Source organism: Perissodus microlepis, chromosome 7 (assembly GCF_051167445.1).
Source record: "Perissodus microlepis isolate ML-2025 ecotype Zambia chromosome 7, ASM5116744v1, whole genome shotgun sequence".
Classification (NCBI taxonomy): Eukaryota; Metazoa; Chordata; class Actinopteri; order Cichliformes; family Cichlidae; genus Perissodus; species Perissodus microlepis.
The window spans coordinates 40,478,778-40,493,394 of NC_140467.1; the positions used below are offsets into that span (position 1 = coordinate 40,478,778).

The 14,617-nt window shown below is 38.8% G+C and overlaps 1 protein-coding gene across 1 annotated transcript in view; it reads left to right on the forward strand.

Annotated features, from left to right (window-relative positions):
* mmp17a (matrix metallopeptidase 17a) overlaps window positions 1-14,617 on the forward strand; it is a 103,118-nt gene that overhangs the window by 64,454 nt on the left and 24,047 nt on the right. The window contains exon 4 of the mRNA XM_084935039.1: window positions 11,970-12,256. Coding sequence (XP_084791165.1) covers window positions 11,970-12,256 — 287 coding nt within the window. The remainder of the gene's footprint in view (window positions 1-11,969; window positions 12,257-14,617) is intronic.

A 14,617-nucleotide genomic window follows, 5' to 3' on the forward strand; every position in this document is an offset into this window, starting at 1 on the left:
CAAATCAAGGCTTTTCAAAAGATCCACACACCAATGAGCAGCAGCAAGGTGTCTGCGTGAACTTAAAATACAGTCTATGCATGTAGTACAAGTACAGATTTTACACATGATTTTAGACATGATTTTACTCTGCGTTATAGAGCTTGAGAACAGGCTCAAAAACAGTTGAGGCAGGTACTGCTTTGTACTACTTTCATAGGATTTTGCAGGTACAAACTGTTTTTTGACAGCTGATTTCTAATTATTTGTAATAATTAAATAAATACAACATAAATATCAGTATGTGCAAAATATATGTGAATGTTAATCAAGGGTTTACACAAAGGTTTCTTTGTGTATGATCTGTTGGGTAAACAACTATTGGTTGGCCAAGTGTTTTTATGTCACTTAGCATACAGTAGTTATAAGTTTTTCTTTAGGGAGAGGCATGCAGGACAGATGGGCCACAGCATCCTGCAGAAGGATGATGAAACAGGCAGGGTAATAGATCTAAGGTAGGACAGAAGGAAAGCAAAATGAAGCAAGAGGTGGTTGGAAAGCAGGACATCAGGGCACTTGAGGATTGAAGAAACAGGTCGATAAGCAGGACTTTTCCACTGGTGGGAGGGCTGAGCGAGCAAAAGGGACTGTGGGTGAGCCGTGATATTTAATAGCAGAACAGAAAGTAAAGCAGTGTATAAAACGGAGTTAGCAAGATGAAGATGTCTGTGTAATCGCGAGCTGCACAGTGAAGTATTTGATTATAACCAATGTCATTCATCCTTTTTCTTAGCTGTGTATCCAGTTCAGGGTCATGGGTGGGTGGATAGCTCGTCAATATAATATATTTTTTTCAAAGATTAGCTTTTATCTAAACTTTATGAAGAAAGCTTTATTTTCACCGTGTGGTAGTGTGGCCCTAGATGTAGACCAGTCGATCCATCGGCCTTTTGACTACGCCCACAGTAAGGCTGACATTTGTGTTTAGGAAAGAATTTTTTGTTTGTTTGTTTGATTAGGACACGAACTATGATAAATTTAGTGAGTCATTAATTTGGATTCCACCAGTGAAGTAGTGCTGCGTAGCCAGCCCACATTTCAAAAGGTGTGAGAGCCAAATGTGACGTAGTGTTACATTTCCAAAAAGTGAAAAGTGTAATTTCCGTGGAAGAAAATTGTGCCAGGAACTTTCCACTTTGCTACATTAATAACAGATTACTACCTCAAGTTGATGTTGGAAAATCATCCAGACTTTATTCCCTGGGATTACAGGTCAGGTTTATCCAGCCAGAATCAGCTGAGGAAAGTAAGCTTCTTCAGCAGGTTTGTGGCAGCAAAAGCAGCTGCTCAGACTGCAAGACGGATGAGTTCAGGTGGATGAATCACTTGTCACCGGAGGCAGAAAGGTTACAGCTTTTTGATAACAAATTACCTGGTGACTTTGTCCCTGTGGCATCTCCTTGTTGAAATAATCCTCAGTTCACTTGGGGCTTTCGGTCAGAGATACAGCCTTTTTTTCAGGGGTGGGGTGGGTGAGGATGTAACTGCACATGGGTGGGTGGTTTAGGGGGGCAAGTGGGGTGGGGGTGGTCCGCATAAGGTCTCAGATGACCTGGAAAAAGCAGTTGGCCGCAATCCAGCAGCACACCACATTGAAACCATGGAGTCAACATCTGCTTCAGGGGACCGGCATGCACATAGCTGTGAGATCCTGCTGTTTTATGACTGGAACATTTTTGCTTTTTTTCATATCACTCAGCCTCTCTTTTTACTCTGCTTCTCTCCATCCTGCTGCTGCAAACCTTCTGCTGTCAATCACCTGCTTTATGCTGCCTCCAGCCTGGCCCTAGTTGGCTCTGTGAAATAAGGCAGCTTCTTTTTCAGTCCAGTGAAGCCACCTTTCTACTCGCAGCTCTCACATTTGTGTAGCACCATAACGCAGCCAAGATGTACTGAAAATTAAGATGTACAGACTTGGTGTCTTTTAAAAAGAAGAGGAAAAGAAAAAAGAAAAGAAACAGCCTCTGGCTTCTGCCGAGAAACAGATGGGGCAATTATTCAGGTTTTATTATAAATGCCTGTGGATTATTTGTTGATTTCAGATTCATTCACATCTAAAGAGGCTTCCATATTGCATGGTTTATCAATAAAGCTACACAGTAAATTGATATAATATTCTATATAGAACAACTGCCTCAGGCATTTGAGTTACCACAGGCATTTTTCATCCAGGTATTTAGCTTAATGTAAAAAATGCATGGCTCACTGCTTGCTTCTGTATTGATTTGTGTGCCAACTTTTTCTTTTTTGCCGTGATATTATGCTTCTTATAATTATCCGACTTGGAAAATCACAAATTCAAACAGTCTGATATTTTTTGCCGTCTCTGTTTAGCACCAAGGTCACCGTTTTGTTGACTCGAGAACATTTAGGTTCATCGCCAATAAATGAAGCAAAGAGTCACTGTCCCAGTCACTTGTTCCTCGATGGGATCTTAAACAATTAAAAACTCTAAAACACTGTTAAAGCAGAATCTCAATAGAAAAAGGCAATATATTGTAATTGAACTTCCTTTTTTCTCAGTCCAGTATTACTCTGGGACAGTATTGCATAATGGAGTTTGTAATGGCAAAACTAATTTCCTTCCTCATTACATATTTATGACTTAGATTTTCTAAAGACTTTGAAGAAATGCTATTTCACAGGCATTTTTCAAAGAATGAAGTTTTCCATTTGCTAGATGAGATTTAAAGCTTGAAACTGGGAAAACATCTCAAATCCCCTCAACCATTTTATTTACATGGCATCCAGGAGGGTGATCACATTACTCTGCAATGAATAACTTTTCCATTTTCTTGTCATTATATCCATTATCTTAAATCTCACTGCAATACACATGGAGCCAATTAAAGATGTTAATGTATGTATAATATATCTGTCATGGTTGGTGAATGATTTGGACCCAGGGTGCAGACCTGAAGCCAAATTAACCCTTTATTTAAGTGAAATTGGGACGATCCAACAAGCAGCAGTAACCCAAATCAAATACTAATAGCAGGGATAATTAGGTAATTAGTTAGTTAATTAGTTAATTAGCATGAGGCATTTACGAAAAGAAGACAGGTGAAGAGAGTCAATGAATGAGACAAGGGGAAGAAAATCCAAACACAATGCACAGAAGATTATCCGGTAAAAGACTGAAGCAGGAAGTAACTAAACAGGGGACACAGGAACGCAAACTTGACAAGGAAGGGTGGGAAAAAAACCTCGGGGAAAAAACAATAACTAAAACTACAAAAGGAAACTCAACCTAGGGATAATATCGAGAAAACCAAGAAAATAGAAAATAAGCTTAGAATATGAAGAACAATATATAGAACAGAGCATACAAGGAATATAATAACGCACAAAACTAAAATATTAAACTCCAAGCTTGACTCCAAGCAAAGACCTGTCAGTTATTTGCTGTTTTTCCTCCTTAAACTACTTTTGAGCTGCTTGTGTTTTACTAGCCAGGTTTAAATTAGCCCAACTAAATGCATTTACCACTAATCCAGAACTTAACAGTCTTGTTACTGATTTACAGGGAAAACACTAACAGTGTAACACTACAGGGGAATTACACTCAGGGTGTAATTAAATTGTCTTTGAAATTACAATGAAATTAAATTTACTTGCAAATACTTACAGGTAGGTATGCTAGAGTAAGGGGCTAACAACTAAGTTTATTTCACAGGAAACAATTTGTACAATTTCATAATGATTTTGCAGAAAATCAGTGTTTTCATAAATCACAATATTAAATATGCTATACTTTTGGGCTAGGTATAGATATAAATGATAATAGTTATAGGATAATACCTATAAAAACTTCTGATTAATCCAATCCATAATACAACCCAGACCCGGAAAAATGCAGTGTACTTAAGACGGGGAAATATTGTTTGTTTTTCCCCAATATTACCAAGAAACTGCACAGTACTTAAAAAACTACTTAAATTTACTTACAATTTAATTATTTTTTATTGCCTGTAAAATACATAAAGTTATGTGCTACTTAAAATTACTTAAAGTGTGTATTTTTTATTTGTTTCCTGTTATTATAGCTACCAAATTTACATATTTGTAGATGAAAATAATTATTATTATAATTTCATATCAAATCCATTGAAATTACTTTTAATTACAGGGAAATTACACCCTTAGTGCGGGCCATACTATAAAGTGCTACAAACTGAGCTTTACATATATATATATATATATATATATATATATATATACATATATATATACATAGATATATTTAATGACTTTCCTTTTCTTACGACTCGGTAAATTGAAAATGTTCTTTTTTGATGGGGAAATAAATCTCGAATGAGAATACTTGAGTGTCGGATTGGTGTTTGAAAAACTGTTTTTTAAGCAGTAATATTCTGTGTGCTTTTATGATTTAAACATGATCACATCTATAAATCTAATGACTGAATGCCTGAAGGTAACCTTGGCTACTTGCATATATGATTTCTTTGCTTGCTTACACTCGTTTCTCCATCATTCGTTCCCCTCTCTTTGTTTTCCCTTCTACTCTATCCTCTGCCCGCCACTTAAGCTCCGCAGCAAAAGATCCACAGCCTGTCCAGCACTGCCTGCTCAGTGTGCACTTTGATGTTAGCAGTTCTTTATAAACCTGTTCTGTTTGATTGATGTGAAAACGTCTGACAGTACACTCCGTTCTCAGGTATTTATTTGTGAGTCAATGATGCACACTCAGGAGCTCTGTTGCTGCTAAACAGCCCTTCAGCCGCTGAGCCTCTGATGACTACTGTTATACGCTGCTGCCAAAAACTCTTACATCTGCACTTTTTTTTGTTGTTTTGTTTTTACAAACTGCTGGCTCATGCGCTTATCGCTCTGTAACTGCTCGTGAGTCACGGTCTGACGATTTCAAGAAAACCGACATTTACGGCACGATCACACGGCCGTTATCTTGATCATCCACAAGCTTATTTTTTCAATGCTGACCTGAAAAATCCTTCAGTGATACGTGTGATTCCATTACTGCCCTTAAAATCCCAACCTGATGCTTTGAACACATTACACATTGAACAACTCGGGCGGAATGGATCGTGGTTATATGTGAATATAGATAATACTATATATTGCACCCAGGCTACGACCTTTTCTTTTCTCAGATGGTGCCATTAATCTTAGCACTGCAGGGATTGGAAAGTGATGATAATAAGTCCTCCCTAAGGGAGACTGATCTCTTTACAGGTGGATGTGAGAATTGAAGTGTGGTTTAATGAGCAGCTGCAGCAGAATTAGTAATGAGTGTTGGCATAGCTTTCAGGTGGTGTTTGGGGCCATGTGGCTGCAGAGATGATGCCAAAAAAAGTCTGTAGACCCCACAGCTACAAATAACAGCCAGACTCAAAGTGTGATTCTATAATTTAATATCCTCCCTGAAATTAAAAAAAGGGGAAAAAAAGGAGGGCGAATGAAGAGTTTTTATCCCAGCTTATCTGGTGTTGGAGACATGCATGTGTGTTTAATTTGTATGAAGATATATTAAATACTTTTAAAAAGTGTATACATTACACATTTCTAAGGTCCCTATAGTGCCCAGGCTCTTAACCTTTGTCTACGGTACTGTCACTATCAGTTTCAAAAACACACGAGTTGATCCTTTTGTTTTTTAGTTGAATCTATGAAAAGTGTCAAAGATGGTCTAACAGGCATAAAATAGTATTTTTTCACCAGCAAGGTGATTCCCAAAGATATGTTAGTCTAAAACATTGCATATTTCAGCACGGTGTGCAGTGTGTCTGTAAAAAAATATTGAGACAACTGGAGGACAAAAGAATTCGTAGCAGATGAACAGTAGCTGAAAGTCATATTCTTAAGAAACAGGACAAAATCCAGCAAAGACCTGACACAGGAACTGAGAGATGCATCTGGTGTATCATTTCATCCATCTACAGCAGATTGGTGTCTCTCAAGAAGCCATTCTTAAGAAAGGGAAACATGGAGAAAACACTTAGGTATGCTAAATTACAGAGGACTTGGACTGAAAATCAGTGGCAACAGAGAAATCCCAGTTTGATCTTTTTTTCATCATTGTCAGTATGTACAGAGGAGGTCAGGAGCAAGGTCTGCAGATATTTGTAACAAAAAAATAAATAAATAAAATAAAAAGACTGATGCGCTGTCAGTGTTTAGGGTTGTATTTCAACCTGTGGTGTTGGGGATTTTGTCAAAATTGATGGAATTATGAACACAGAAAAGTATCATCTGATTTTGATTCACCATCCAGTACCATTTGGAAAGCATCTGATTGGTATTGATCCCAAACACACTGTCATTGCAGGAAAAGCATACCTGGATAGAAAAACACATCATGGAGCTCTATCAGTCAAAGACTGGCCTCCCCAGCTCCCCACAACAGAACAACTGAAGCAATGTAGGATCATCCTGGCAGAGAACAAAGAAGGCCTGGAGAAGTATTCCTGAAGACTACTTAAAAAAAATTACAAGACCTATACTGCAAATGTGTCAATAAACCATTGCATATATTTCCCATTTCCCTAGCAAAATATAAAGAAATGAGGGGTGGCTCAAGACTTTTGCATACTACTGTAAAAGGAAAATAGTTACCCTCAAATGTTAATCTAAACATACTCAGTCAGTTTACACAGCAACTGAGCAAACTACCCAATCACTTCTGATTTAAATGAAATGAGTGATACATTAACCCGATATGACTTTACCTGGGTGGAAAATCTGTGAATCTCTTTGAGGTAAATTTTCCAAAAAGTAAAGTTAAGCTTGGGTGTGTTGTAACTGTATCATAAAGCCCCTACACTGACGTGGATTTATTGAGGCCAAGGTGTTTAATAAACATCACGTGTGAGTAAAGTTATTTGCTTTACTGAAATATAATCGATAAGGCTGTTAAAATCAAGGTGCATGTTTGAGATGCTGTCAGATCCGTGCCATGATCTGTAAAGATCATATTTAAGGGAAGCACTACAGAGAAATGACAACCGCCTCATTTTTATGCCCCTTTGCACCATACTGTATGTAAACACAAGCATCACCCAGAGACTCCTCAGTTCATCTGAGATGCTGGGCAGGAATGCTCTGACCTTGGTGGACTTACCTGCAATTAGCACATATACACAGACCCATACACACTCACTTACAGCTCGATGCTACGCACACATTTGGATATTTGGACACTTACACACCGTCGCACTTCCCCATCTTTCATTCTCACAAACATCCACCCAAACGCGCAGACATACACAATCACCCACCCTTGTCTGTTTGAATTAGGTCTAATAAGCAGGTGAATTGTCTGTGGAGGCTGAGCCATTTGCAGTGACCTTGGCTAACTGTGGTTAGCAGTGAGGCTCAGATGCTCAGGCAGCATGAACAAATGGACTGCACAGCCACATTTTCCCATATAAATCAAGGCAAGAAAAATTCTGCACTACTGTACACTGCAAGTTTCCCCACAGAATAGATGATCCGATTAGATTTTGAGGTGACTTTGCTGCATACATTTGCATATTAATAAGAAAAATCCCATTTTCAAGCTGCTATTTCCTTATTGCTTTAAACATTGTTAATGCCGACCATGTGTTTTGCGACAACATGTTGATATAGACATATTTGCTAATTAATGAACCCATTCGCATCACTGGATGTGTTAAAGGCATGTGATAACAGCAGAACAGGCAGCTCAAGTGTTCGCTGCAGTGAGGATCAGGAGTAAATATCTCTTGATATGGGCTGAAACTATTAATGTTAGCTGTCAAGTCCTCGAAGGGATTTCATCAGAGAGGTGTGATGTTATAGGTGATAGTTTCTGTTTTAGACTTAAGGGATAAACATGCTCCATATTCATTATTACTCCACTGGATATTTTTTCCCCTGCCAAGTTACAAACCAAGGTGAATATATGTTTTCATATGTTTTGTGCGTGTAGTATCAGGATCACACAAAAACACTACAAAACCGTATATCGTGAAACGTGGTGGGAATGTGAAACAGGGAGAAAATGAATCAGGATCAAGACATTGGTGTTGACTGAGGATGCACTTTCAGAGCGCCCGTCTAGTTTATACAAGGGTATAAAAAAATCATTAAAGAGATTCAGTGCTATTAACCCTCTGAGACTTAAAGCCTATTTTATAGTACTGCAGTTGTGTCCATTTGCGTAGGTATTTGCCTACGCAGATGCTGTGCGGATGGGTACTGTATGCAGCCTACGCAAACGTGCTTGTGTGCAGTTCTCTGAGGACCAAGGTCAAATACTGATGTTGAAAGGTGGAAAGAACTACGGAGTTCACTGCGAAAAGGGAAAGAGCGAATAGACATAAGATTTTTTTTTAAACAGCTTGAGAAGCGCAGACTTGCCTGCATTGGGCACTTTTCATTGTTTTTTATCACTTGTATTCATTTCAGCTGTTTTATAGACTTCTTTCTTCTCCGCGGCTGGTCGCTGTGAATCGCTACAACATGTAGACGAAGGTCCGTAAACCAGCGTGTTACGCTATGCAAACGTGGGACCAACAAAAAAGCATGCTTAAACCACGAATCTTCGTCATTGATGACCCAATCACACTATGTTATGCAACATGGGGAAAAAGTCGAAACCTTTGATTTGTTTAAGCTAAAATTTTAATACATCTAAATTAACATGCGTAACAGCACAAATGCTTTCATTTATTTATCTTTTAGTTCATTTTCTATCAGTTTTGAACTTGATGATGTTAAACTGTATTGTGGGTTAGAAATGGTGCTACTAATCCACAATAGTACAATAAAAAACTTGAATACAATTAAACTGGGTTTATTATTGAAACTGTCAATCAGTCACAATTAGCAGAGAGTTATGGCAACAGGCCAAAGAGCAATTTCTGCTATCTGATTGGCCAGGTCGCTCCCATCCATCCAGCCAGCCGATCCCAGCCACCACAGGGCGACAGGTTTAGTACACCCTGGACAATTCACCAGCCTGTCGCAGGGCCAAAACTGTGTGTTGTTTATTTGCAATTTATGCATTTAAAACTGTTTTAGAAATCAAAATGTTCAGACATAGTTTTGAGATTTGGAGAGGCATCAATTTTTTTATTTTATTTTTTCCATAAAAGTCAGTTTTTCCTTGTCTCCAAAACATAGGGTTAGGTTTTGGGGGCTAGGAGTGAGGTCATCATCAGTGATGACTTAGACCTCAGGGTACTGAAAGCTTACTTTAAAATGCAAAAAAACTTACCATACCTTAGCTTAGCCTAACTGTCCCTTCCCTTACTTTACTTAAATTTGGCAGCTGTCCCCTTCAGATTAGTCTCCATGTGCATCTCTTAACCAGCACGTCTGCTATTTTTCACGCTGCTCCCAGAAGTTAAAGAACTAATTATAGAGGACTGTAGTGGATTTGTACTGTGTATACTGCAGCTGTCATGACTGTAAGATTGAGAACCTCATGAGGAAATCATTTGTTACTTATACAGCTACCATTTTTTGGTTGAAATTGTGCTTAATTAGGAGGCATGTTTATTACACTTCCCTAGCCACATACTCAACTTTTAGCTCTGTTTTGTCCTCCACCAGCTATTGAGAAGAAGTCTCTGTTTGTAATATCTCAGTGCTACTGTTTATGTAGTGGGTTTTTAGAGCTTTCTTTGCTGAAAACAGCTGCTGAAAACAGCCTTGGCCAAACACAACACTATCAGAGCAGAGTGTAAACTCAACAGTAGAGTTGCCGGCTACAAAATAACGTTTTATTGAACTAAAACTGTCTTGTCCATCATAGTACAAAACAAAAAATACCAGTCCCAATAAAGACTGGATAAAAGGTAAGCGGTGATAAATGAAAACAAAACTGAAACAGAACCTGCACATGTGTCTTGAGAAGTGATTTAAAGGATTAGAGAGACCTCGCTGCTCTGATTGCTGTGATCTCCTCTGGCAGGTGTTCAGGAGGTTGCCTGACTGTAAAGGTCCAGTGACCGTGAGCTATGATCTGAATCGTCTGAACAGCTGCTTCTCCAGCTCATGTGGGGATGAAAGGACTGAATGTAGCTTGAAAGGTTTTATGACTCAAGTTATCAGAAAACACTTAGCAGGTCCTGAGGAGAGCAAAGGCTTTAAAGATGGGTGAAAATAAGCTCTCATGAGGTCACAGTTTCAAACTTTGTTGGATATGTTTCCTATATTGATTCATTTTGAAAGTGTACTTGCTGGGTCACAGGGCATAGTTGTTTTCCTAAGAGTAAAGGTAGCTACAGACCTTTCACACCATAGTGTGTAGAAATGGTACATCCATCCGGCATTCATGTTAAGCACTGAATACTAGCTTATAGTTTGCTTGCTATAGAGAAATATAGATGGGGATAATTTTGCCTACTTTATGTTAGAAGTATGCTAATTTAAACCAGTGCAAAAGCACTCGCCCCTAAATTCTCATTAATGTTTGAGTTAATAATGTTTAACCCAATGGAAAAGCACTGCCAGAAATATTAATGGAGCCTCAGGAATGACTTTGTTTTGCTGGGAATATTAGCAAAAAACTCAGAAAAACAAAAGTACAATGAAAAAGAGGAAGGCTGGCATTGAAAAAACAAGTTTGAAAATCACTGCAGCAAAAAAAAAATAACTTTGTTGTTCATTTATCTTTTTTTCCATTCGTAGAATTGTTAAGCACAACTGTAACATGAAACTTTATACCTTACCTGTATATAGACCCCACACATGAGGCTGTTTATTCTTTCAAAATGTTGAAGCATCTCATATCTTTTCTTCTCCTTGTAATAAAAAAAGAAAAAAAACTGTTACGTTAATACATTATAACTCTTTATGTTTGTTGATATCAGCTGAGAAAGCAGCCAAAGTATAGCTAAAAAAACACTATACTGGAATAAATGTAGTGAGATTTCACTGCTGTTATTCTGTGAAGCAGGAAAGGCCAAGGACCAAATCCTTTCATCAGAATTTGATACATTCACTTTATTGATGTAAATTAATGTACGATATCCTTTGAAGTATATAAATAAATGAAATATGGATTAACTTCAATTTAAGATGGAAAAAAAAGAGTGCAGAGTGCTTCATTTGGCACTCACACGAGTTACATTTAGTGTACTATACTTTCATAAAAACAAGAATAAAATGTTCTTCTTTCAAAGTAGAGAGTTCACTTTCCCAGAAAAATGTTCTAATCAATAACATTAAAGCTGTACCAGAAGTCGGATGAAAAGAGTCGCCTATCTTGGCAGAGAAACTGAGTATTTGTAATGCAGCACTTCTTATACAGTACTATAAAGCAGCGGTCCCCAACCTTTTTTGCACCACGGACCGGTTTATGCCCGACAATATTGTCACGGACCGGCCTTTAAGGTGTCGCGGATAAATACAACAAAATAAAACTAGTACCGGTACCGAAAAAAAGAAAATTTATTCATAACACATGTGAAAATACCAAGGAAAACCGAGTAAACGATAAAAACGATAACAAAATAACGCTGAAAACCGATAAAAACCCTGAAAACTATACATTTCACACCTGAGCCTCAACTCTCGCGGCCCGGTACCAAACGACTCACGGACCGGTACCGGTCCGAGGCCCGGGGGTTGGGGACCGCTGCTATAAAGAGCAGCGACTCCACAGTGAAAAAGTAATGAAATGTTGCTGTAAATCATGAAAGATCAAAAAGGAGATTTTGATTAGTCTGATTAGCAGAGTTCATAAAAACTATATTACTTTTCAGTATTTGACAGATATAAATGATATTTCTGTAAAACGTCTTCATGATGTGTAAAAAAAAAAAGAAAAGAAAAAGAAGAAAGAAAAGAAATCTAAAAAAAAAGTCTTGAAAAGTTTGGTGGCATTTGAAATGAAGAACTCGATCTATACTGTGGATAGATCGATCCATCTATTTCACATTCTTTCTCAGCATATATGTGATCTCTGTTTTCTCTCACAGAGTCAGGACCTTTCCTAAGGATTCGGCTTTACTGGGCAGGGACACTGTTCGAGCCCTCATGTACTACGCCCTGAAGGTCTGGAGCGATATTGCGCCCCTTAACTTTCATGAAGTAGCTGGCAGTGATGCAGATATTCAAATCGACTTCACTAAGGCTGACCACAACGATGGATACCCCTTTGATGGGCCAGGTGGCACAGTGGCACATGCCTTTTTCCCTGGAGAGAGGTTTACTGCTGGGGATACACACTTTGATGATGACGAGGCCTGGACCTTCAGGTCACCAGGTAAGGAACACACTTTATTAGCTACATCTTTCACAGATGCTGCAGATTTGTTGGCTGCGTTTGTTGGCCCTTTCCATCACATCCCAAGGTGTTCTTTTGGATTGAGATCTGGTGACTATGGGGGCCATTTAATTACAGTGAACTCAGTATCATGCTCAAGAAATCAGTTTGAGATGATTTGAGCTTTGTGACACGGTGGCTTATCCTACTGGAAGTAGCCATCAGAAGATGGGCACACTGCAGTCTTAATTAGATTAGGTTAGATTAGATGAAACGTTATTAATCCCTCGGGTGGGTTCCTCCGGGAAATTCTGTTTCCAGTAGCACAGCACCGACAGAAGTTGCATGTTACAGATACAATAAAGGGGAATGAGAGTAAGGATATAAGCATAAATATACCACATAATATAAATACAGAATATATAATAGGGATAAATAGGAATACCAGTGGATTGCACATTTGAGTGAGTCTATTGCACAGTGATTATTGCACAGTCGAATATAAGAAAGAATATTGTGAATATTGCACAGTGAAAAAAAGCACTAAAGCTCAGTTGTTCCCGCCCTCCTTTGTCCCCCTGTTTCCCCTCCCTCTCTCCTCCAACAAGGAGTTAAACAGCTTGATGGCGTGTGGGACAAAGGAGTTTTTAAGTCTGTTGGTTCTTGACTTTGGGAGAAGCAACCTATTACTGAATAGGCTCCTCTGATTATTCACGACCGTGTGCAGAGGATGCCCAGCATTGTCCATAATGTCCAGCAGTTTCTTTAATGTCCTTTTCTCTGCCGCTGTCACCAGAGTGTCCAGCTTCATGCCGACCACAGAGCCAGCCTTCCTGATTAGTTTTCCCAGCCTGGATGAGTCCTTCTTTGCTGTGCTGCTCCCCCAGCACACAACAGCATAGAACAGTACTCCAGCAACCACCGACTGGTAAAACATCCTCAGGAGCTTCCTGCAGATGTTGAAAGACCTCAGCCTCCTGAGGAAGCACAGTCTGCTTTGGCCTTTTTTATACAGGTGCTACATGTTGCATGACCAGTTTCAGAGATATGGGATAGGCATGATCAGCCTTTATGTTGTTTAAGCCAAATTCTGAACCTACCACCCAGAGATAACAGCAGATTTTGAGACTCGTCGGACCAGGCAACATTTATCCAATCTTCTGTTGTCCCATTTTGGTGAGCACGTGCAAGCTGTTGCACCCAGTGTGGCCTTCTGCTGCTGTACCCAACCTGCTTCAGTGTTTAACATAATGCTCTTCTGCATACCTTGGTCATAAGGAGCAGTTATTTTAGTTTCTGTTGCTTTCCCAACAGCACGAAGCAGACTGACCACTCTACTCTGACAACTGGCATCAACAAGGCATTTTCACCCATAGGAACGCTGCTCACTGGATATTTTCTCCTTTTTCAAACCATTCTCTGTAAACCCTACAAGCACAACCGTGCTACGTTCAAACTCCCTTATATCACCTTTCGACCCTATTCTGAAACTTAATTTAAACCTTTTGACCATGTCTACACGACTAAATGCACTGAGTTTCGACCATGTGACTGGCTGATTAGATATTTGCAATAAAAAGCTGATGAGAACTTGAAGCCAACAACGTGGCCGGTGAGTTGTATTACTTAAAGAGTGTGCCTGAATGAAAAGAACATAAAAAACTGAAGGATGATCTGTTTCTGTGAGACATTTGTGAGACACTTCCAGAGTACTATGAAATAAAGAGCCTGAAATGGTCTGCGTCAACAAAACTTTAACAAAATGAAAAGTGCTTGAGAACAGTTTTGAACTTCCGTACTCACCAAGGTTTTTGTATTCAAAACAAGATTGCTGATTGTACTTTGGAACCAAGCTGCGCCTCCTACCTTTTATTCATGTTCCAGATTGTATTATCAATATTTTATCTGTTCGAACTAAGAATATAACATGCTGTGGCTTCAGTGTGGTGACTACAGCAGCATTGACTGTTTTCACAAGCTTGTTAGGAAGCATAAAAGACCTTCTTTCATCTCTTCCAACCGCCACAAACAAAGAATCCACTCCAATGTCCTACCCAAACCGAGGAAATCAGGTTTTTTTTTCAGCAATTAGCACAAGCCGTTTATTGTTCACTGTTGACATTTATTGATCTAATTGTACTATTTTTACTATGCCATGGGGCTTTTTTTTTTTTTTTTTTTTTACAAGAATTGAGTCTTTAAATTTAAAAGACCAGAGGGAAATAGCACCATATTTAGGGTGATTAAAGTATTTTAGCCGACAGCAAAATGTTTCCTTTTGATTTGTGCCGATCAGAAGCTGAAATAAATGTCTCCACCAGACCACAAAGCACCACTATAATTTGTGATGTCAGCTAACAG